The sequence below is a fragment of the Onychomys torridus genome, chromosome 3 (genome assembly GCF_903995425.1).
Source record: "Onychomys torridus chromosome 3, mOncTor1.1, whole genome shotgun sequence".
NCBI classification, from domain to species: Eukaryota; Metazoa; Chordata; class Mammalia; order Rodentia; family Cricetidae; genus Onychomys; species Onychomys torridus.
Genome location: NC_050445.1, coordinates 79,979,416 through 80,002,754, shown reverse-complemented (window position 1 = coordinate 80,002,754; position 23,339 = coordinate 79,979,416). Strand labels below are relative to the sequence as shown.

At 42.7% G+C, this 23,339-nt stretch overlaps 1 protein-coding gene across 4 annotated transcripts in view; it reads right to left on the bottom strand.

The window, feature by feature from the left end:
* The window catches only part of LOC118579697 (gamma-secretase activating protein), a 99,918-nt gene that overhangs the window by 22,746 nt on the left and 53,833 nt on the right, over positions 1-23,339 (bottom strand). For all 4 annotated transcript variants that reach the window (XM_036181247.1, XM_036181246.1, XM_036181248.1 and 1 more), the window contains 7 exons: positions 20,134-20,226; positions 19,803-20,020; positions 16,447-16,516; positions 15,827-15,909; positions 11,859-11,912; positions 1,100-1,228; positions 321-379 (listed from right to left, as the gene is read on the bottom strand). In XM_036181247.1, coding sequence (XP_036037140.1) covers positions 321-379; positions 1,100-1,228; positions 11,859-11,912; positions 15,827-15,909; positions 16,447-16,516; positions 19,803-20,020; positions 20,134-20,226 — 706 coding nt within the window. The remainder of the gene's footprint in view (positions 1-320; positions 380-1,099; positions 1,229-11,858; positions 11,913-15,826; positions 15,910-16,446; positions 16,517-19,802; positions 20,021-20,133; positions 20,227-23,339) is intronic.

The window sequence follows — 23,339 nt, the reverse complement described above, 5'->3', positions numbered from 1 at the left end:
TCAGCACTGTGGGGTGACTCATCTACTCAGAAAACACGCTTTCAAAATAAGAGTGAGCTCCACAACAACTTAAATCAGCCTAGTATCTATTTTCATACTCAAACGTATTCCCTTTACCATTTACCCACCTTATACCATCTTATATCCATCTTACATCCTCCATTCCAGGGTGCCCATCTACAGAGGCTTGACCCAGAAGCTTGTCCCACTAGAAATTCGAGCACCCAGTGGTCTGAGGAAGCCAAGGACAGCACTTCACTGCAGTGCACCACAGAGGCAGCCCACCAGGCCAGCCACAGCTGTCCTCTGATTGTACTTACTTTATTGCATTGTCGAGGATGTTCTTCACATATGTCGTGGACCTTCTTTTCCCTGTTTTCTAGGGGAGAAAACATGTCAGGTATATGGAAGGTGAAAATTTCATGGATCGCTTTTTTTGATAGCAAGAACAAAACGCAATGTGGTTAAAGTCTTCAAAAATACTATTATTTCCAATGTAATGAGAACATCTATTGTTTTAAATTAAACTTTATTCTCAAACAATATAATCACAGGGAACCCTGGACTCTATACAATAGTAGTGCAAGGGTCCCAGGCACCCTTCATCCTACCTCTATTAATGTTTCTGTCTGATACAACTATACTACAATGTCAAAATCAGAAAATGTATATTGTATAGTATGTGTAGTCCTATGCCATTTTTTCATGTATGTAGCTTTATGTACTATTGAAATACAGAACTATTCCCCAGAGAGATCCCTGTCAGCTCCCCTTTACAGTCTGTCTCACTGATTCTTTCTCCCCTAACCTTTAGCAAATACTGAGGAACATCTACATTTTTCTAAATAAACTTTCAGATACTCAAGGAATCTAACAGCATCTGAGACACATTCCTGTGCTTCTCTTATGGATGTGCTATGTGCCTCTTCACTTGTCTTACTCCAATTTCTTCCTCAAAGAACAGACAGTAGAATCAGTCCTGGCTGCCCATTGGGTTGTCATGAGGCAACACAGCCTGATGACAGGGAAGAGCACAACCAGCAGGAGCCAGCCTTGTGACTGGCCTCGCTCAGTCTCTAAGGGCTAGCTGCATGCTCACCTCTTCAGAGACCAGGTTGTGCCATTCTCTCCTCACAACACTGTTGTGATAGTGTAAGTTAGGCTTTGTGTACTTGATATACTCGAGGTTGGAGTTCAGCTTTGCCCAGTACCCCTTCAAGCTGTAGACCTGTAGACAGAAAAGCAGGCGCTAAAGTTCATACAGCAATAGTGACCAATGTGTCTCACTTGCACATCTGTTGCGTGTCGGCATTTTTGAGCCACTACATCTTTCATGGTACAGCCACACCCCATGGGAATTTGAAAATCAGAAGACTCAGGGAGCCTAACTTCTCTTCTTCCTCTCTCCCTATTTACAACAGAGAACTACAGCTCATTTCCCAAAACTAAGGACTTTTTAGTCAGGTTGGGCTCAGCAGGAAGCCTGTAGTAAGGCATTTCCTCCCAGAGAGTAATTCTTCTGGCTTGGGTGGTGTCACCACACTGTGTCCTGTCAGAAATGTGTCTGGAACTCAGAGCAACTGGGATGGGCTTGCTTCTCTTCTAGGCTTATTCATTCCCAACCTAGTCATCAAAATGATAACATGAACTAATTTCACAATAGTTGTTGAATTCTTCCAAAGAAAATTGGTTGGTATTTAGATCTTTGAATTATTAGTTAATGAAGAATATAACCATCATAGTCAACTTTTAATAATAAAATACTATGCTAATGTATATTAATATTGAAGAATATAGTGATGTATCTGTAGATATGGGAGTCTGCTGACCACCCACTGGGCACATGGGCAGCAGCAGAAGCAGAAACAATTTACTAAGTGAATGACACATCCAAGGAAAGAAGTGAGCCTGAGCTAGGAGAGGAGTTAGAAACTCAATAACCAACACTACACAAAACACTGGGACTTATACCCCAGGCTATGAGGTCATTCACATAGCATGGACTTTCTTATGCATGCTGTATCTACCCTGGTAGTAGTGGGCAGCAAGATCTTTTGTGTGGCCTAACAGATGCTGCTTTTGTGGTGACAGACTTACTAGAATCCAAAAAAAATAAGAGAACTTATGGTCAATGGGGTCCTGTAGACCCCCTTCAAAACACAAGCTATTGCCTGCTGGTGAGACCCTATTTCTGAAGACACCATAGAGTCAAGTCACAGGACATGGATAAATCAAGCCGGCACTGGCTCCAACTGGCTGGTCAAATTATAAGCATGTACTTGCTAGCTTTCATAGTAATAGAAGGAGTTAAGAATATTACTTCAAGAAAAAAGTATTTATCTGCTATGGAATAATTCTTTTGTACACTGGATTAGTAAAATGCTGATTGGCCAGTAGCCAGGCAGGAAGTATACGTAGGATAAGCAGACAAGGAGATTTCTGGGGAGAGGAGGGCTGAGTTAGGAAACGCCAGCCCACCATCCAGGGAGCAGCATGTAATGACACACAGGTAAAGCCATGGAACATATGGTGACATATAGATTAATAGAAATGGGCTGAGCTTAAATGTAAGAGCTAGTCAGTGGTAGGCCTGAGCTAATGGCCAAGCAGTTTAATTAATATAAGTCTCTGTGTGTTTACTTGGGGGATGCGAGTGGGAAAGATTTGTCCTGACTGTGGGTCAGGCCTGGATACAAGAAAACCTCCAGCTCCACTTACCAGTGTTACTCTGCTGTGATCTCATTGAGCTACAATACATACACACACCCCTCAATACTTGGGGATCATCCAAGAAGAGCGGGGCAGAAAGGCTGTATGAGCAAAGGGAGTGGAGAATGAATGTCAAGCAATGCTTTGCAGACAGGAAATGCTTTTGAACTCACAGCGTTTGTGACTACACAGAACTGCACACACAAGACCTGTGCAAGATCAAGCCAGCCAGAATCCCAGCATGAATGGGGAAGGGTCTTACAAAAACCCATCCCTATCTGAAGAGCTATTGCCAATTGATAGCTGCTGGACAAGGGAGAGTGCCGTTTGCTTCAGGGATGCAGTCCCTCAGAGTCTGCCCACACCCCTGCTGACAGCCCAGTAGATGAACATACTGGAGTACTGGGGCTTCAATGGGTTTCAAGGACCACATGGAGATGGGAGGAGAGCAGGGGGGCTAACGAGGAGGTGGAGATGGGGGGTTTAATCGAACTACATGCTTGTATTAGCTGGTTTTGTTTTTCAAATCAACACATGCTAAAGTCATCTGAGAAGAGGGAACCTCAATTAAGAAAACACCCCATCATCAGCCTGGCCTATCAGCAAGCCTATGAGGCATTTTCTTGATGATTGATATGAAAGGTCCCAGCCCACCATGAGTCCCTGGGCAGGTAGTCTTGGGGTCTATAAGAAACCAAGCAAAGAACCAGGGGAAGCAAGCCCAAAGTAGTGTTCCTCCATGGACTCTTTCAGCTCCTGACTGCAGGTTCCTGCTTTGAGTGTTTGCCATGACCTCCCTTCTTGATGGACTGAAACTGTACATTGAAATGAACCTTTTCCTCCCAGGCTGCTTTCAGCCATAGTGTTTACTGTAAAAACTTAACTAGGATGATACACGTATGAAACTCTTTGAATAGTAAATTTAAAAAGGAAAAAATAAAAATAAATGAGAAATTAAATAAAATATACTTTAATTATACACACACAATGTTCTACTATTACATTAAAATGTGGCTATGTGCTATTATTGAAAAGACAGCATTGGTTTCACATAGATTTTGGAGTTGCAGTGAAGCCAGTTACTTTTATACATTTATTTAGAAACCAGAAAGGCCCACACAGCCAAGGCCCTTCTCCCAGAGGTAAAAAACTAAGACTTGTTTCCAGGATAGACAGGAATGCCAGGCTCAGGGCCCTCTCCTTAACTTTTCTTCAGGGAAGAATGAAAGGTGACCTTTATTATAGTAAACCTAGCTTAACTATCCCTTCTCCCTAGTTAGTAATAATAATAATTAATAATAATAAAGTCAGACAAGTCCTGCAGACTTACCTCTACTGCCTTTTTGTTCCCTACATCTGGCCATGGAACACTAGCGCCCAAACCAGAAAACTAGTTGGTGTTGTGGTGCCATCTAGTGGTCAGTTTGGCTATAGGCATGCCTGCTTTGACATAGATGTCCACAGTGGGATTTACCCCAATCTTGCCCAGGAAGAGAACTAGGGTCGCCCTATTGTGTGGCTTGTTTAGGCCAAATACTCATGCTGACAGAAGACTGCACTCCTACTGCAGCTTCTTTAAAAAAAAAATCCTTCTGTTTACTTAAAAAAAATTGGGAGGCCAGGAAGATGACCCGAGTTCTGTCCTGAGCCCACATGTGGAAGGAGAGGATCAGCTCCTACAGTCCTCCTCTACTGCACACCCACACATACAAACCATATACCCAGATAAATACATATATTTCGAAGCTTGTTTTTCTCATAGTCTTCAGTCAATCAAGAATAACAGGAAAATTGTGGGCAGTGAACAACCTTCGAAAGTGCTAGCATGCCCACGGTAAGATAGAGTGTCCTTGTGCAAGGATGTTCCCTGGAGCTGTTTATACCTTGCACTAGATTTTTAAAATAGTTCAAAGCCACTGGCTAAAAAGGTGTGTCCTGTTCTTTTCCACTGAAACACTCCCTCCTAGAGGGAGGATGGAGGCTCAAAGCCCCAGGAAGCTAACAAAACTCCTAAGACTTGAGAAACCCTTTCTGGGTTCCTGATGAAGAGGAGACTTTTCCATGGAGCAGGGAGCCCCCCTGAGGCAGCTGCCCAGGGGTCACCCACATACCTGCAGCTGCCCAGGGGTTACCCACATACCTGCAGCTGCCCAGGGTTTACCCACATACCTGCAGCTGCCTGGGGGTCACCCACATACCTGCAGCTGCCCAGGGTTTACCCACATACCTGCAGCTGCCCAGGGGTCACCCACATACCTGCAGCTGCCTGGGGGTCACCCACATACCTGCACTGCCCAGGGGCCACCCATTTACCTGCAGCTTCCCAGGGGTCACCCACATACCTGCACTATTGGGGGATACCTACATACCTACACTGCCCAGGGGCCATCCAGGGGCCATCCAGATGCCTGTAGCTGCCTGGGGTCACCCACATACCTTGCTGCCCAGGGGTCACCTACTTACCTGCAGCTGCCCAGGGGTTACCCACATACCTGTGCTGCCCAAGGGTCACCCATATACCTGTTAGCAACCCCCTTCGTCCCTGTTCTTACAGGCAATCCCTATAAACTCACTGGTTCACCAAGCTATACTTAGGTAGATATTTCTTTAGTCTGTCTGTGATATCCTATCTGAAGACAGTGGTCATTTGTCCATATCTATCCAGGAAAAGTCACACAACAGAATACAAAGATCAGTATTTTAGACAAAACAAAAATTAAAACTCATACTTAGTAAAAATACTTCTAGTCAAAGGTGCCATAAATATTCTCATATGAACTGATAGTCTTTTAGAGAGTCCGCTGCCTATTATAATCTCCAAAATCTCCATGTTGGTAAACACCATCAGCATTTGGTCAGTGGTGCGATGTTTAACCTGCTAACATTCAAAGATGACTGTACATGGAATGGCCTGTTTGGGAGACTGAGAAACACAGGCCCAGGGACACAGATTTGAGAAAACAAAGGATAAAGATGGTATGTTCAACAGCACTCTTAGTGAATAAACAGAGACGAGAATATAGATAGTGAGTTTGGATCAGGGGCAGGACATTGGAAAGCTGAGAAAAGATCAATAGCCATCCACAGTCGGTGGTGGATTTCCAGCCTCAGATACCCATTAGAAACACTACCATCTGACTGGATTTAATTGTTTTGGGGAGTGGTCTGAAGCCTTGTAAGTTTTTCAAGTTCTTGGGATGATCCTGTAGATCATCATTCTCGACTGAAACCATGGTTTGAGCATGTAAGCCCAGTCCTGCTCTTTACACAGCCCCTGGACTGGACTGCATTCCTGAAGGCTGATAAAGCAGCTGTGGAGACTTGTGGTCACTGAGAAACAGGAGATGGTTAGAGAGAATGCTATGCTCTATCTTCAAAGAATCACAGCTTCCAGCTAATGCCAACATGTTCATTGACCCAGAGAATAAATGTAGCTTTTATTTTACTTTTAAAAAATGTTAGATGTCACACCTTGAAGGAAAAGAAAATAGAACCTGCACATGCCCACCCAATGGGCCCAGCTCAGCACCTCACACAGTGCATGGGTGTGGTGCGGGTGCTCAAATGACACTTGACTAAAGGGGAATTGGGAGGGAGGGCTCCAGACATTGTCGCCATGGAGAATGACAGGTCAAAGTGAAAACCACATGTCTCAAGATACACACACCAGCTTTTGAAAAGAATTCGGTAGAGTCTCGTGTTTGTTGTGAGACAGTGTCTCACTGTGTAGCCCTGGCTGGTCTGAAGCTCCCTTTGTTGACTAGGTGGGCCTCAGACTCACAGATTTCTGCTTCCTGAGTCCTGAGATTAAAGGCATGCACCACCACGGCTAGCTCATAGTGGTCTTTAAAATACAAAAACTGAGAACCAGAACAGAGTCTCAGCAGTCCAGAGGCCCCACTGCTCTTGCAGAGGACCTGGGCTTGGTCTCTAGCATGCATATGGGATGACTCAGTACTGCCTGCGACTCCAGTTCCAGGAAGGGGCGCGGGGGGGGGGGGGGGCTCAACGGGTCTCCACAGGCACCTTCACACATGAAATACACACATAAACAAAAATAAATTAACCCTTAAAAATTAAAAAAAAATGCTTTGTGAAAAGAAGTGTCTATGAGCTTAGTTAGCCCTTGGCACCTGGTTTAAGAAGTAATCAGGTTCTCAAGGAATGGCCAAAAAGCACGTTTCCCTATACAAAAGGAGTTTAACTTTTTACTTTGGGAGAAAGAAAATTATTTCCATCTCTTCTTCAAAAATCATCTTGCCTTGTCTCTTAGGATGCCATAAAACTCTCTTAGGCTGCCATGAAACACTCATCAAATTCAGCCATCACAGCTATTAATTAAACAACGGGCCAGTTATGTGAAGGGACTGTTTCCCATTTAGGATTTGGATGGCCAGTTGATCCAAAAACAGAACAAAAGGGGCCTGTGGTACTGGCTCGTCTGCAAGTCACTGGGGAGTAAACATCTGCCTCTCATTTCTCAAAGACCCTCTGGCTTGAACCCTTCACTCTGTGTTCCAAGACTCAGTGGGCAGAGCTAGTGCAGGTCTAATTCTTAGGATCTACAGTGGATCTCATCTCAGGACTAATTTCTACTGTCCAGAGAAATCCAGCAATGCATTGCCTCTAGCGTAGATACAAGGCAATAGAAAATGTCTTTGTAGACAGAAGCTCAAAAGGCACAATACTTAAACTAAGAGCTTGGTGTAAGAGCATCCTTCCATGTAACAAAAGACTAGAATTCCTGAGACACACAGCTGTCTTATTCAAGTCTCATGAATATAAATAAGCTTCCTCCTGCTCCAGTATCTGGCAAAAAATCCACTTCCTTGACCTGACTGGGGAGTTTTATCAGCCACTCTGTGTTGTTTTTAATAGGCTGGATTTTAAAAAATGTAACTGATGATCATGGCTATCTATCTCACATTTAGCTTTCTTGGAGCATATGCCCACAGAAAAAGCCAGTACTGAGTAAGATTTTTCACTCCTTGCAATCTTAGAAAATGAACATTGTATCTCTAACCACAAGTATAGGTAAGAGAAGCCTAGCCCAGAGTGGTTGGTAAGAAGAAACAGAAATAATAGTCTTCTAGCCTGGGTCTGGCTCTCAGTGTTATAGCTAGGAGGCAGGTGATTCCATCTCTACAGAAATGGCAAGAAATAGTTCCCCAGCCTGAGGTTCTGTGAATAATAAAGGATACTGCTCTGTGGCATCATAAAATTATATTCACAATATTATTGAACTCACTGTAACTCACTCTCCCAAGAAACGTGCAATCCAAACTTTGAAAAAATCGGCATCTCCCCCAGAATCAGCCAACACTCCCAACAGTGCTTCGTTTCTGCCAAACTAACAGTTCTAAAGAGTTATATTGTGGTTATGCCGATATTTCAGGTCACCAGCAAATCTTCTTCCCCAGTGATGACAAGTGTCTGCATGGGGGCTCCAAGGAAATTAGTGTGTTTTGTGCTTCACCAAGCTGTGAATTCTTCTCTTGCTCTGTCTAGGTAAAGCAGCCTTAAAACACTTCGAATGAAGAAGCACGTAAGCAAAGTCTGGATGGAGAAGAGCCCAGGTAGCAAGCACATTTTCCCAGATACTCAGGAACCCTGTGTCCTGGGAAACTCACAGCACTCCCATCAGCGGCTGGAAGCAAGTGGTATTTCAAGTCTTTCTGGCCATCTCAGTCTTGGGGTCAGGTATTGAGTAATGGGCAAGCAAGTGACTAAATACACTAAGGACATCTGGTTTTGATCCAGGCATCTGACACATACTTGTAATCTCAGTCCATGGGAGGCTGAGGAACAAGGTGAGTATAGGTTATATAACAAGTCTGTCTAAAAAAGGAAAACAGACAACCAGAAATAGGAAGGAAGGAAAAAGGGAGGGAGGGAGGGAGGGAGGGAGGGAGGGAGGGAGGGAGGGAGGGAGGAAGGGAGGTGGGTCTGACTTTAAAAACTGGTGAAAATACCCATTTCCTCTACATGAAGCATGCTCACCCCTTACCCTTACATCTGAGCAACCTATAGTTTCCCTCTTTGGTTTCCTGTGGTTAAATAGTTTTAATGGTTTCTCTTCTCACTATAAAATCAGGTGCAATCTTAAACCTTCTACACAGTTGCTGCTTCCCCAGAGCAACACATAGTTTACCAAGGATCAAATTCATCCTTAAGAAGGCCACTTTGACAAAGGTTCTTTAAAGCATGGGCCTTGTTCCTGTGTGCTGACTTTACAGCTTTTAAGATTTTTAAAGTGCATATGATGTTTGCCTGTTTGCATATAGGCATATGAGTACCAAGTGCATGCCTGCTGCCTAGAGAGACCAGGAGATGCCAGCCCTTAGAACGGCAGTTATAGATGGTTGTGAGCCACCATATGGGTGCTAGGACTGAACCCAGGTCCTCTGCAGGAGCAGCCATGGTCTCCACACTGAGCCATCTCTCCAGCCCCTTCTCCACAACATGTTTTATATAATTTTAAAGGGTTATTTGGTAAGTCACTTGTAAAATGAAGAAGCCTTCTGTCTTTTGGGCGACAGTCTTCTTGCCCTAGCATGTCCCCAAGTCATAGTGCTTTCAACTCCTACAGTGAGATATTATCAACCGGTGGCTATAAATGACAGACATTCCTCTACATCTTGAAACTGGGACATCCACAATCAAAGTGTGAGTAAATCCAGTGTCTGTCAAGGGCCCATTTCTTAGACAGTCTTGTCTTCATTGTGACATCATGAGATAAGAAGGATTGAGTTGGGTTTCATGGATCTTTAAAAAAAAAAATGACCAATCTAAATCAAAAGGCCATAGTTGTTACCTCTTAAAACCATCACACTGGGGGGACTTCAACACACACATCTGAGGTGACCCAACTGGACTGTAGCACTAGATTAAACACTTGTACAGAGCAGAAGGTGACCATCTCGTCTCATTTTGCCCCCTTAACTACAGTAGGAGAGAGGAAGTATAATCAGAGTACACTTAATGTTATTCAATAAGAATACTGTGAGACAATACTAACTGGCTTACAATAAGCCAATGAGGAAAAAAGACAAAAAGGGCTTTCTCATTTCCTCCTTATACTTACTTTTAAAAACACCCAAAGTTGATAAGGTTGCAATAAAACCAATAAACTCCTATGTCCTTTTCCTCTTAAATTTATGGATATGTATGTGTGACTCTCCCTGTGTATGCCCCATGTATGTGGGTGCCAACAGAGACCAGAGCAGGGTGTTAGATCCCCTGGGACTGGAGTCAGAGGCCATGCTAAGCCACTTGACATGGGTCCTTTGGAGGAACAGCAAGTGCTCTCAACCTCTGAGGCATTTCTTCAGTCCCTAAATCTTTTTGATCATGTAAATCAACACAACTTTTATTGAGTATCAGTTTAGCAAGAAAAAATAAAAGCTATGAAAAGGAGGTCATAATGTTTTACAATAAGACATTCTTAACTTTTAACTTAGGGAAATAAACCAAAAGAAAAACTTCATGAATAAAAATATATAAAATATAAAATTGAAATATTATCTTTAATTGGATAAAAGGGAAAAAATGTGGTACAATGGATCAAACCCAAGGCCTCAAGTATGCTAACCACTGAGTTAGTTCCCCAGAAAATGTTTGTATCGTATCAAGATAATTAAATGGCCCAAAGCAGAAGACAGATTAAATAAATTCAGACATGCCAACTCAGGGGAATGATTACAGATCATTATTTTATGTAACAACATGAAAAGTGTTTACGAATTCATATTTGATCAAATGTTTCTAGATTACCACAACTACTAAGTCACACATACACACCTATGACAGAGACGAAGAGGGAATGGACAGTTGCTATACTGGAAACTATAGGACTGTGCCTTATGTTTCTTCTAAACATTCTCTTCTGGCTGTCATGGTGGTATCATGTACCTGGAATCCCAGCCACGCAGGAGGCTGAGAAGACAGCAAAAGAGTAGGACAGCTCTCTAGCACCGCAAGGACCCGAGTTCAACCCCAGCGCTGGTTCGTCAGCTTAGTGCATCATGGGTTTGGTAGAATGGCGAGTACAGACACTAGCCATGACGTGAAACGACAGAGCGTGCCCTGTAGCTGCCTGTGAAACATGACTTCCCTTCATCTTCCTAGTGAGGAGGCTTTCCCAGTAGCTCTACCCTTGCTTCAGGAGACAGCTGCCCAGTCTGTCTTCAAGGGCCTCTGAGGAGCAAAAGCTAGACCCACGAAGCCAGCCTCCATCTGTCATCTCTCACCACTTTCACTCTGTGCCTCCCCAGCTGTCCAGCCCCAAGGACCCAAAAGAATCAAACGGAAATAAAGGCCTTGGCACAAGGAGCAGACACTGCTGCCAGAATCTGAAATCCCCCAGGCTAGGCCGGGCTGTAATCACTAGAAACCATGCCAAAAGCGACAAAGCAGCTGCCCCCCAACCCGACGCGCCCCCGTTTTAACTATGCGCATGTTCTTTTCTCCTCACCCCACCCCACACTCCCTGTTGTACTCTGAAACCAGCGGATTGCAGGACACTAAGCCCCACAGCTTCAAGCACCAGGAGGAACTTGAGGGAGGCCATACAGCAAGCCACTGCCAATCACCTTTGAGGGATGGACAGGCTGCTTTTTGAGCTACCAGGACATAAATGTGATAATCCCAGCTCGTGTGTGTGTGTGTGTGTGTGTGTGTGTGTGTGTGCGTGTGCGTGTGCGCGTGTGTGTGTGTGTGCGTGTGCGTGTGCGTGTGCGCGTGTGTGTGTGTGTGTGCGTGTGTGTGTGTGTGTGTGTGTGTGTGCGTGTGCGTGTGCGCGTGTGTGTGTGTGTGTGCGTGAACGTGCATTTGAAGAAGCACTAAAATGAAGCAACAACAGCTTCCAGCCTCTAAAGATGCTCCAAGAGCTCCTTCAATAAATACGGGCTTGTGGCAAGTGTTGGTGAGCTCTGGGACTCTCTCGAAGCTTCAGACAGCCTCCCTCTTCAGCAGCGTCCTAAGAACTGATACACTATCTCCACTGCAGAAGGACTCTATCGGCAAACCGGAAGTGCGCTGAGCCCCGCTGGCTCTGCCAGGCTGCTATACCTTGTGGAACCACAACTCTGGGGCAGCAGAGGTCTCCTCGGGCATGAGCGCTTCACCTTCTTTGAAAGGGACTTGCTTACCTTCATAAGAGGTAATGGGAGCTCTTCTGTCACAAGCGTTATTCCAGGAATTTCCTAGGGAGGGACATACATACAACATATGAACCACCCATGCTCTTCCTATGGGGGGTGCATACACACAACATATCAACCACCCCATGCTCTTCCTATGGAGGAGGGGCATACACACAACATATGAACCACCCCATGCTCTTCCTATGGGGGGTATATACACACAACATATCAACCACCCATGCTCTTCCTATGGGGGGGGTGCATACACACAACATATCAAGCACCCTATGCCCAGGCCTCCTCAGGAAGTGTCTTCTGCACAGACAGGAGCCAAGGACAGCTAGCTTCCTGTGTGATAACCTCTACTTTAAATAACTTCCTAGTGTAAAAACAACAGGACACAGTGTGTCTCTTGCCTTTGGAAAAGGAAATGTGTTTTAAATAATAGCTGACAGGTTCGCTAAAGAGGGAGAGAAGATTGTTGTGAGAAAATACAGAATACTGTATTTTTAGACATTTCTACTTAAGAATAAATGAGGCAAATTATATTTGAACCATTAAAGTTATAATTAAATGAAACTATCACATATCTGTATACCTTTACTCTCCTTTCACTTCCTGTCTAGAGGGAACCAAAATCAGTGGGACTCTCACACACTGAGGTCCACTATGATCTCAGGACATGAGCACCCCACAAAGAGTTTCTGTACAGTCCAACAGCCAAGCTAAAACATGCTCAATTCATGCCAGGAAACCCACCACAGCATTCTGCTAACTAGTGAACACTGAATCAAGCTTAGTGGGCCAAGGGTGCTTGAACACCTAATCCCAGGCAAAGGAGATAGAGGCTGGAGGATCAGGAGTTCAAGGCCATCCTCAGCTCCATAGTAAGTTTGGGGCCAACCTTGGCTATATGAAACCCTGTAGATTAAAAGAAGTGGGTGGAGCATACTTAAAGGACAAACTTCCCAAATCGCCCTTACCTCATTGATACTATTAAAAATGTATTTGTGTGTTAACTACATAGTCTGCCTTTCTGCCAGTCAATTCTGATTTCCTTCCAAATGAAGAATGGCAGGAGAAAACAACTTAGGAGTGTTTTGTAAAAATGTCTGGTTGGAGTTTGGATGGCTGGATCTTACTGACACACCATTCTTATGGAAGGAATGTCATCTGTGGCAAAGGGTAAACTTTTAAAATGTCTGAGACATTAAGTTCCCCACAGGAACACAGAACATCTGTGTTGAGCTCCCCGCAGGACACAGAACATCTGTGTTGAGCTCCCTGCAGGACACAGAACATCTGTGTTAAGTCTGTATGTGCATCACTCTGTCAGAAACAGAGAGAGACACCTCAACACGGACCTGCGATTCTAGGTTCTGTGGTGGTTACTGTTGATTCTCTGCTTGGCAGCATTCAGGTCAGAGACAGACCCTTGGATATGTCTGTGAGGCATTATCTAATGAGGTGAACTAAGGTGGGGAAAGTAGCCCTATGTACAGGGATCATCATTCCTTGTGGGCCCCGAACCGCATAAAGGATAAATCCACAGGGCAGGAGTGTTTGTTGGTCTCTAACTCTTGGCTGTGGTGCAGCATGACCAGCTGCTGGCAGGATGCTTTCTCCATCATGAAGGACCATACCCCCAAAACTGTAGGACTGTGCCCCTAAAACTATAGGACTATATCCCCTAAAACTGAAGTACTGTATCCTGTAAAACTGGAGGCAAAACGCCTTTCATTAATGGCTTCTTGTGGCATTATTTTGTTACAAGAAAAGTAACCTATGTAAGTTCTAAATGGCATTTTAAAAGGGACAATTGTAACATTTAAAATAACTATAACACACACTTTAGAATTAGCTATGAACAAGAACATCCTAATTTCTAGTATCTTACTTACCTGTGTAGAAGTCCATTGAAATGTATAGAGATTGGGTCTGGTTAAGTTCAGTGAGTGGATTTTGCTTTTTGTTTTTTCCAAGTCCTTTTTTCCCCATAGTGTTTGTTTTTAAAATCCAATTGCTAGTAGATGTGGTGCTATACATCTGTGGTCCCAGTGAGAGGCTCATAGGCTAGCCTGAGCTACATAGTGAATTCTTTGTATCAAATTTAAAAAAAAATCCAAGTCAATCTTTCTATCCAGATGTGTGAACTTGCTAGTTCCCACTGTGGAAAGTTTTTAAGGTTGTAGCATTAGGGATGATTGTAGACTATGGAAGGAAAGGGTAAATCTTACATCCATCGTTGCTAGAGATGAATATAAATGCACAGAGCTTTGGGACTAGAGGAGGCCTTTTAAGGTAACTTATTCTAACCACAAGAAGTGTTAAAGTAACTCCAAAAACCTCAAGATAGGTTTAGTATGTAGAGGTTATAACTGTGGGTTTCTCTGCATTTTCTTGTGGAGACATTCAGATGTCACTGTGTGTATGTTTACCAACTATCCTGTGCCCCAGAGAGCCTTGAGAAATGAGCAGATGAACCACTGCCCATTGGGGCGGTAGCCTCACACGACATCCAGCTAGAACACAGCCCAGGGACCACTGGTTCTGACCCTGTCTCTCCACGCTTTAAACAAAGGAGCCATGGTTAACAATCAGAGAGCTGAGATGTACATTTCCTGACCCAGTGGTGTAACCTGCAGGCTTCCTGCCACAGAACCAGAGAATCTTCCTACACATTCATAAGTCATCTAAAAGAAAAACAAGAGCATGGGTGCCTAGAAAAGGAGCAAAGAAATCTATTAACTACAATCCAAAAGACAAGCAGAGAAGACCTTCAAGGGTAGGGGAAGCTACTCCTATAAGCATAAAAAATTTAGAAATTAATCAGATTTCACTGGGCATGGTAGTACATACACTTGGGAGGGAGAGGCAGAAAGACCGGGAATTTAAGGTTCTGAGGCAGGCCAGTCTGGGCAACATGAGCCCATGTCTCAAACCAAAAGAGAATAAAACAGAAAAAGTTAAATGAATCAAATGCACTTGGATATTTCTTTCTGTAGCAATATTTCTATTACTACATAGCCCAGGCTGACCTCCAACTCAAGATCTTCCTACCTCATGAGTAGAAATACAAGCATGTGCCACACGTCAGTCTCTTTATTGACTTTACTGACTGTATCAAGACATACAGAAAATAGAAACTGAAAAGTGTCACGGTTTACCCTAGTACATATTCCCAATGCCTGTTGCCTAAATTTATTGCTCTAAATTCCTTTTTAATACAGCTCCTGCTCCAGGACCAAGCACACTGTTCCACTATCTAACTGAAAGGAGATGAGGGAGAAGCTGCTGGCCACCCACACTGAGCTCACCACACAGCCCTGGTGCCTCACTCCCCCTGTGAAGGAAGGAGTCCAGATGGACAGGAAGAAAAGCATTTAAGACTTTGACTCATCCTGAAGCTTTTGTTACCTAAATGTCTTTATAAATCCTTATAAAAATAGGGAAAGGTATCATTAAAGCCAAAATCTACCAAGTAGTACCACAGTGGTCTAGCCACTCTTCATCCATAAAAACCTGTTAAATACTTGAGTCTGGTCAACACAGGAGTAAAAATGTCATTTTTTGTGTCCACTCCATCAAGTATGCTGTTTTATGGTCCTTCTGGCCAAGGGAAGAGATCCACTGCATTTCAGAATATGTGTGCATGTATGCATATGTATATATGTATGTATGTATGCATTCAGGATGGGATTTTACTATATGTGTATGTCCATATTTAGATATATACATATATCTTATGTGGTAAATTTTCACAGGTGGCATCATATTGACCCTCAAAATCCTCTAGATTTTGTAGCACTTAGATTTTAGATTTTCCAATTAGGGTTGTTTATGCATTCTGACAAGAAACTTCAATTCAGTTCCTTATCAGTCAAAACAGAAGTGAAGTTATAGCCCTGGTTACCATAACTGGAATGGTCTATCACTGGCCCAGTGCTGAATCCACTATGACTTTGTTAACTTACTGCATTCCAAGTCAGCACAGAGGAGTATGGTAAGAGCATGTCCACGTCACTCATCTCTGGATACACACTCCAATAGGAAGAGGCTGAGTTGATTTTTAAGAGACATGACATAAGAAGAAGAGAGACATCAACACTGTAATTTAACCAAATCAAATAAACCAACGAGTTTCATCACCTCATTCATGAACGGAGGTTAACCGTTATGATTTTATCTACAGCTTAAGATGTTCAGGTTCTCTTTTTTTTTTTTTTTACAATGAGAATAATATTTTTAAAAATCCATTTGGTACTGCTTCTACCCAGATAACATTATACCATTTATACACAGCCAACCAACATAAAACTAGACTAGGAAAGATGCATTTTGCTGAAAATTTTGTTAATTAAAGAATCAAAATCTGATCTTATATCTCACCAGTCTCTGAGAACCATAGCTTCTTGCAAAAGCCACAAGAAAGTGAAATTTAATTAGCCACTGATTGCAATGAAGTTTAAAAAAAAAAAAAAAAGCCTGCTCTTAAGCAGCACTTTGACAGAGGCATTCATTATCAATGTATTGATTTCTCTCAAGCCAAAAGGGTCAAACATACAGCTTAAAGTGCAATATCAGCAGCACTTACCAATTAGAAATTCCTGAATGAGATCAAATGAATGGCAGGCAGAGACATGCTCACAAATCCATTGAAGAATCTTTAAAAACAAAGACCATAGAACCCTGTTGGCTTTTAAATCTACACTCAGTCCCACTAAAGCAATATAAAAACACATAAAAAACAATACATTCATGAGTGAATTTTTAAAACTCTACATTTATTTTGTAGTGACCTGAAAAATACACCAACTTCCAGCTTAAAAACCAATATAGTCCTTGCTGAGCATGTCAGTATTGTAAATAAGGTGTTTTTTACATACCCTTTTAACTGGGGCCTTTGGGTAGGATCCAGATAAACCTTCTTTAATCTGATACATGTTTTTTTGTTTGTTTGTTTGTTTTGTTTTATTTTTTGTTTTTTGGGGTTTTTTTTTGGGGGGGGGGGAGAATTGATGGTTTTATACAAAGTGCCCATCAAGAGAGCTACTAGACACAGGGTTTGGAGGCAACAACCTGGGCTTAAAGTTCAGTGCAGCATTCACTGAGAACACTGTCACTCCATTTCCCCATGAGGAGCACCTCTGTGCTTCCCTTGTTACTGACACATATGATCCTGTATGTCAGCTACTCTTTCATGGTTTTTATCCCTGTGTTCAACTGCTGGAGGAAGGGTTGTTGCAGAACATTAGTTTAAGATGTGTTTGTTTATGCTGTGAAACATCTGTTTAATGATGCAAAGATGTGTGGCATTCTTTTATGTTGCATTTGCTTAACTCTGTGAAGCTGTGTTATTGTGCCTGTCTAAAACACCTGATGGTCTGCCAATAGCAAGGCAGAAAAAAGGACAGGCAGGGCTGGCAGACAGAGAAAATAAATAGAAGAAGAGATATGGGAAGAAAAGAAGAAAAAGCAAGAGAGATCAAGGAGTGAGTAAAGAAGGGCCAGCCACCCAGTCTCACAGCCAGACACAGAATAAAAAGGAAGGAAAAGAAATACAGAAATAGAGAAAAGCAAAAGCCCAGAGGCAAAAGGTAGATGAGATAATTTATGTTAAGAAAAACTTCCTAGAAACAAGCCAAGCTAAGGCCAGGCATTTATAATTAAGAATAAGCTTCTGTGTGTGATTTATTTGGAACCTGGGTGGCAGGGCCCCCAAACAGTAAAGAGTCAAAAGAGCAAAAAGTAAAAATCAATATTAACAGGATGTTCCTATTTCCTACTTGACAGGTCCAGCATGCCTAGCCATGGCTCACTCTCAAGAGGATGCTTTATTCTAAATCTATTGTTCCAGTTGTACTTATTTTTAACACAGGTAATTTAACAAAAAAATTTCTATAGACAAGTTAAATGCAGATGCAAAAAGAGTATTGTTGCATCAATAAAAGTTGTATATTGTGGGAAGACTCAAAGGCATGTTTCTCAAACATGAAAAGACTAGCTGTAGATTCTAAAACACTACATGATAGATGCAGAGGAAACAACTGTTAAGAACTAGGTAAAAGCATGCCTACACAGATTACTTGGAAAGGTCTCAAATTATTGATCTCCTTAGAAATAAATATTTAGGGGCTGTTTGAGGAGATGGCTCAGTGGGTAAAGTGACTGCCACAGAAGCATGAGGACCTGATCCCTAGAACCCACATAAAAATGAAGGTGTAGCACATGTCTGTAACCATGATGCTGGGGCAGCAGGTACAAGAGAATCCTGGATGCTCTCTGGCTGGCCAGCCTGGCAGGAAAGAAAAGCTCTGGGTTTAGAGGGACCCATCTCAAAAATGAACGTAGAGAATGACTAAAGAAGACACGCACTGTTATTTCTGGCCTTCCACACACAAGCACATAGGTGTGCATGCACACACGTGTGTATATATACACATGGAGACACATGAGCATGCATCCACATACACAGCCTTTTAGAAAGAAACAGAAAATCAGAGATAACATGTTTAGGATTCGTTTTGTGGGCGAAAATGACTGGTTTAGTTAGCTGATTCATAAAGGACAGGCCTTATTCTACACTAAAGGTAAGCAGATAAATGTATATTTTTATGTTTTTTTTAAAGTGTGCTTTTTTCAAGTAACTAGTCAACCTCTCGCCTTAGCCATCATTGGCTGACAACAAGGTTTTTCTGACCTCACAGGATAGCTTCAAAAGTAAATGACAAAGGAGATTACAGGGCTTCATATGTAGCAGTGCATGATACAAACTAAGCTATCTTATTAAAATCAATAAATATTCACCAGAAGAGCTTAGGCCTTTGGCATTTGTTTGTTCTGAGAAGGCTGTGACAGAAATTAATTCTATAGTCCAAGATAGCATCAAACTTACTATGTAGCCCAGGCTGTCCTTGAACTCACAGAAATACTCCTATCTCAGCATTTGGGATTGCAGGTGTGAGGTACTACACCTGGCTTGCTTGGCCCTTTTGGTAATGTGTTATACCAAATACAGACACAGAGAGAAAAGCAGGTAGCCTGAGAAACTTGCTGTTTTCTGTGCATCCTTGGAGGGAGCTGTGTTTACTGGTATTGAAAAGCCAGTAGAGTGCTGGGTTTGGGGGCTCACACCTGATATCCCAGCCCTTATAACTACTTCAAATGTGGCTGCTTGAGCCACAAAGTAAGTACCAGACCACCCTGAGCTACAGGGCAAAACCTCATCTCAGAAAAGCAGATAAAGGAAGAAAGGAGAATAGAGTAAGTAGTTACCCTTTATCCTTAGGAGATACACTTCAAGACCCCTGTGCATTCTGAAATTACAGATAGCACCAAACCTTAGCAACACTGACAGACATCATTTATTTACTCATTAAGTCAAGAACTTTCAAGTTCTCATATAAAAGAAACATTTTATGGTGAATCTTTGGCATATCTAAATGTCATGACCATTATTAGGTAAAATATGAGTATATGATACAGTACTATAATACTGTAATAGTGATCTGGTAACCAAGACAACTACTCCATATGAACGGGCAGGTGGCAAATACAACATGAATACACTGGACAAAATGACAGCTCATAATCCCAGGCCAGGTGGAGCAAGATGGCATAAGATTTCATCATATTACTTAGAAGAGCATACCATGTAAAACACATGAATTGCTTCTTTGGGAGATTTTCCATTTAATAGTAGTAGGCCAGAGTTGATGTACATTAACTGAAGTCATGGAAAGTGAAATGATGGGTAAAAGGAACAATTGTACTCAACAGCCAGATAGATATACCTTCACAGCCTGAGGCCTGGCAGAGAGCCACCAGACATGCAGCACCAAGTAAAGACACTGCCACCAGGCAAAAATAACTTCTGACCCTCTTGAAGCAGCAGGTGAGTATATTTGGTGTTGTCTGTTGCCAGTGTTTGAACTCACGCTGTCTTCTCACCTGATCTTCCTGGAAACCTGGGTCTCCACCACAAGAGAGTACACAGTGCAGTGCGGCCATCTTCTCACAGTCCAGGTGGGCGTTCCATAGGAGCCACATCAAGTACGACTGGTCAAGGGTTGCTCTGTAGACCTTTCCAGAAGAGCAGTCTAGTATCAGGGACCCTGGCAGAGATTGCAAAGGACTGGGAGGTAGCACAGCAGCCATTTTGTTGTTTCCTAGCAAACACAAAAAATAAAAGCAGATCATCTAATAAGAGAACCTCTCTGGCCCAGACAGTTGCTGAAGTCAGACAAGTCTAAGGAGACTGCATCCAAGAGAGACATCATACCTGTCAGAAACAGACTGTGGCAGATCAAGTCTGGGTGCTGAATGTTAAGTAAATGGAGGAAATGACCAGGGAAGTAAACAGCCACAAGGTAGCCTATAGGAAAGAGAGATTGGAGTCATCCACATGTGATAAAGTCTACGTAGGTGCAGATAAACCCCAGAACAACATGTTTTACTTTGAATATAGCAAAGCAGAATTTATTTATTTATTTATTTATTTATTTACTTACTTACTTACTTACTTACTTACTTACTTACTTACTTACTTACTTACTTACTTATTTATTACCAGTAGCAAATGTGATTGATGTGTGTCACCTGAACAGGCAGATCTGACTGGTTTTGTGTGTGGTTCACCCTCTTTGTACACTAAGCCATGGCTGTATTGCTTACGCCAATGGTTTTGTTTCTGCCAACTGTAGCAAGCAACATGAATGACTCCTCAACGTGTCATGCGGGGAATAGCTTGTAATGGGAATTTTCTTCATCTTGTTGATGGTTTGAGGAAGCTATGAAATGCAGTTTCTTGTACTGACTCACTCATCATCATTTTGTTTAGGAGACTTTAAGGTTGGAATTTATCAACGTGTGTCTCTGGGAGCCTTGGCAATCTGTGCGATAGTCATTGGTTTCCCTGTGTACCTTGCTCCTAGAGTCGGCACTTCACAGTCCCTACACTGTAGATATTTGCATAATCAGAACATATGTGCCCTGATTGAGATTCAGTATAAAAATAGGCTCCTAGGGTCTAAAAAAAACAAAAAACAAACAAAAATCCCCAGAGTACTGGTTTTATAAAAGAAACTTCTGTCTTCTGTCAGCTAGAGGAGCTCCCTCCTCTAAGAGGTGCATGCTGGTCTCTGTTGTGGAAGCGTCTGTGGAAAGGAAGGAGGGAGGACAGAAAACTCCAGCCAATTAAAGAGTCCTTCGGGCTGAAGCGACATCAAAGAGCGAAATGCAAAGAACTGCAGAGCTCTCACCGCTGGGGAAATGAAAGAGCTGTCTAGAGGCCACCAGAAAGGGTGTCCAGAGATCTGTGCTGGCCCCAACATAACGGGTGTCATGGTGGTGCTCTGTTCCAGGCAAGACGACATCTGGAAGGTACTGTGGAGTCACACAGATGTGGGGATAGGGTAGGAGATTCCTACTAACATTTGTTTAGTGGACTCTAGGGCTTTTCTATCCATCAGTGTGTGGGATGATCTGCCATAAAAAGTTAGTGTTTCGTCCAAAACATCAGTAGCTACCTGGCAGGGCCAATGATGGCTCTTGCTTGTGCACTGATCTGTAGAGCCAGTGACTGTGTCCATCTCTAACATTTTTATTACATTTATTCACTTGTTTGGGGGAGTGCATGTTGAGGACAACTTACAGGAGTCTTCCATCCTGGGACTAAACTTAGGTCAGGGTTGGGACCAAGGGCCTTTACCCATCAAGCTATCTTGCCTGCCTTAGATTCACTTTCTGAGGAAAGGAAAGTGGTGCAGATGTGACTTGAGATGAGGGGAGAATCCTGGACTATCCTGAAGGATTCAGTGTGATCAAAGTGTTACTAAGAGGAAGGGAGAGAGGAACCTGCCTGCAGAAAGTGACCACACAGGGGCAAAGCGAGCAGGATGCTGGAGGAGGCAGGAATTAAGTTCTTACTCCGACTCTGCAGGTGGAACGAGTCCTGCCCATAACGTGATCTTAGTCACTCAGCACAGCTTTCCATTTTCTAAACTCCAGCCTGGGAACAGAGTGCTTATGCTATCTAAACCCTAACTTTGTGGTCATTTGTTATACAGCAATGGAAAACAGTAGGATGCCTCTTAAAAAAGACACTGAAAGGAACCTGGGCACAAATCTAACCCTTTCTCAGCCCCAGCTTCATTGTCTGGGTGATGGGGATATCTTCCCCAGGCAGATCTGTTGTAAGGCTCAAAATTAAGTAAAATATTTAACATGCACTATTTATTAAATGGTATCTTTTATTCATAAGCCTGACTTACACGCATCCTTTTGTGTGGCTATTGCCACCACGTTAAAACATCCCTCATAGAGGGAAAAGCAGAGGCTCATCCATGTTCCTATAGGTAATCCCAGTAAACACACTGGTTTACCAAGATGGACTTGGATGGAATAATTTCTTTGGTTTGTTGTTGCTCTACCTTGGATAAATAGGGATTTCTCTGTTTCCCCAGGAAAAATAATGCTACAGCTATGTATAGGGTCCATAAGAAGAAGAAAAAATTAAGTCTCTATATTTTAATAAATGCAAGTCCTTTTCAGCAGAGTAATAATAAATGGAAATTATAAGCAATGGATAGCAGAACATACTACTCAAAAAATAGAACAGTTTAAATCTTAGATACAACTTTATGGCTATTAATAAATAATGCTTAAGAATAAAAGACAGCTGTGTGAGACAAATGACAAACTCTGGTATTTCTGCAAGACCGTGGACTGAATCATGCCATCCTTTCTAACTATTCCCAGGAGGAGGGAAGGAAGACAGCACTGGTCTGGAAGAGCATGGTTAGTGGATAGGTGCCCATTACTGTTGAGATGAACGTGGATGGGAGCCATGCCAGACTATCGATCTCTCTCCCCCATCAAGAAGCAGTAGAGCCAAGCTCTCCAAGGCCATTTCTCAGGGTCCAATATCATGTCAAAATGTGCCATGCACTGGACCACATAGCAAAAGATACTTAACCTCACCAATAGAATCACTCAAATATATATATATATAAAAGGAGCTTATTTTTAGTCCTCATTCCTCCCAATTTCCTCACACTAGTTAGTCAAACCTTTGTCATAGAAGGCAGGCAGGGAAAGGAAAATATATCAAGGAATCATGAGCTTTAAACCCAAAGCTTTCCCCCCTTTAAATGCTGTGTCCTTCCCATATGTAAGCAGGTCCCAGAGCTGTGACCAATCACTTAAGCTTTGGGCCCACCACCTTCCACATGGCCTTGGAAAGCTGCTTTCAGTATGGAGATGCAATCCTTTCTGTACTGTCTTCACTATATAGAGTCCCATAATATGCTCCCTTCTAATACTAAGTTTCACCCTATTAAGAGAAAACAATTCTCTTAAACTGGTCCTTACATCACTAATGGGGGCTTTTGCAAGTCTTTTGTGATCAATAGGAGGGAACAAACAACTGTCTAATGGCCTTTCTTCCTCTAGAATTCAGGGCCATCATGATTTATGATTTCTCACAGG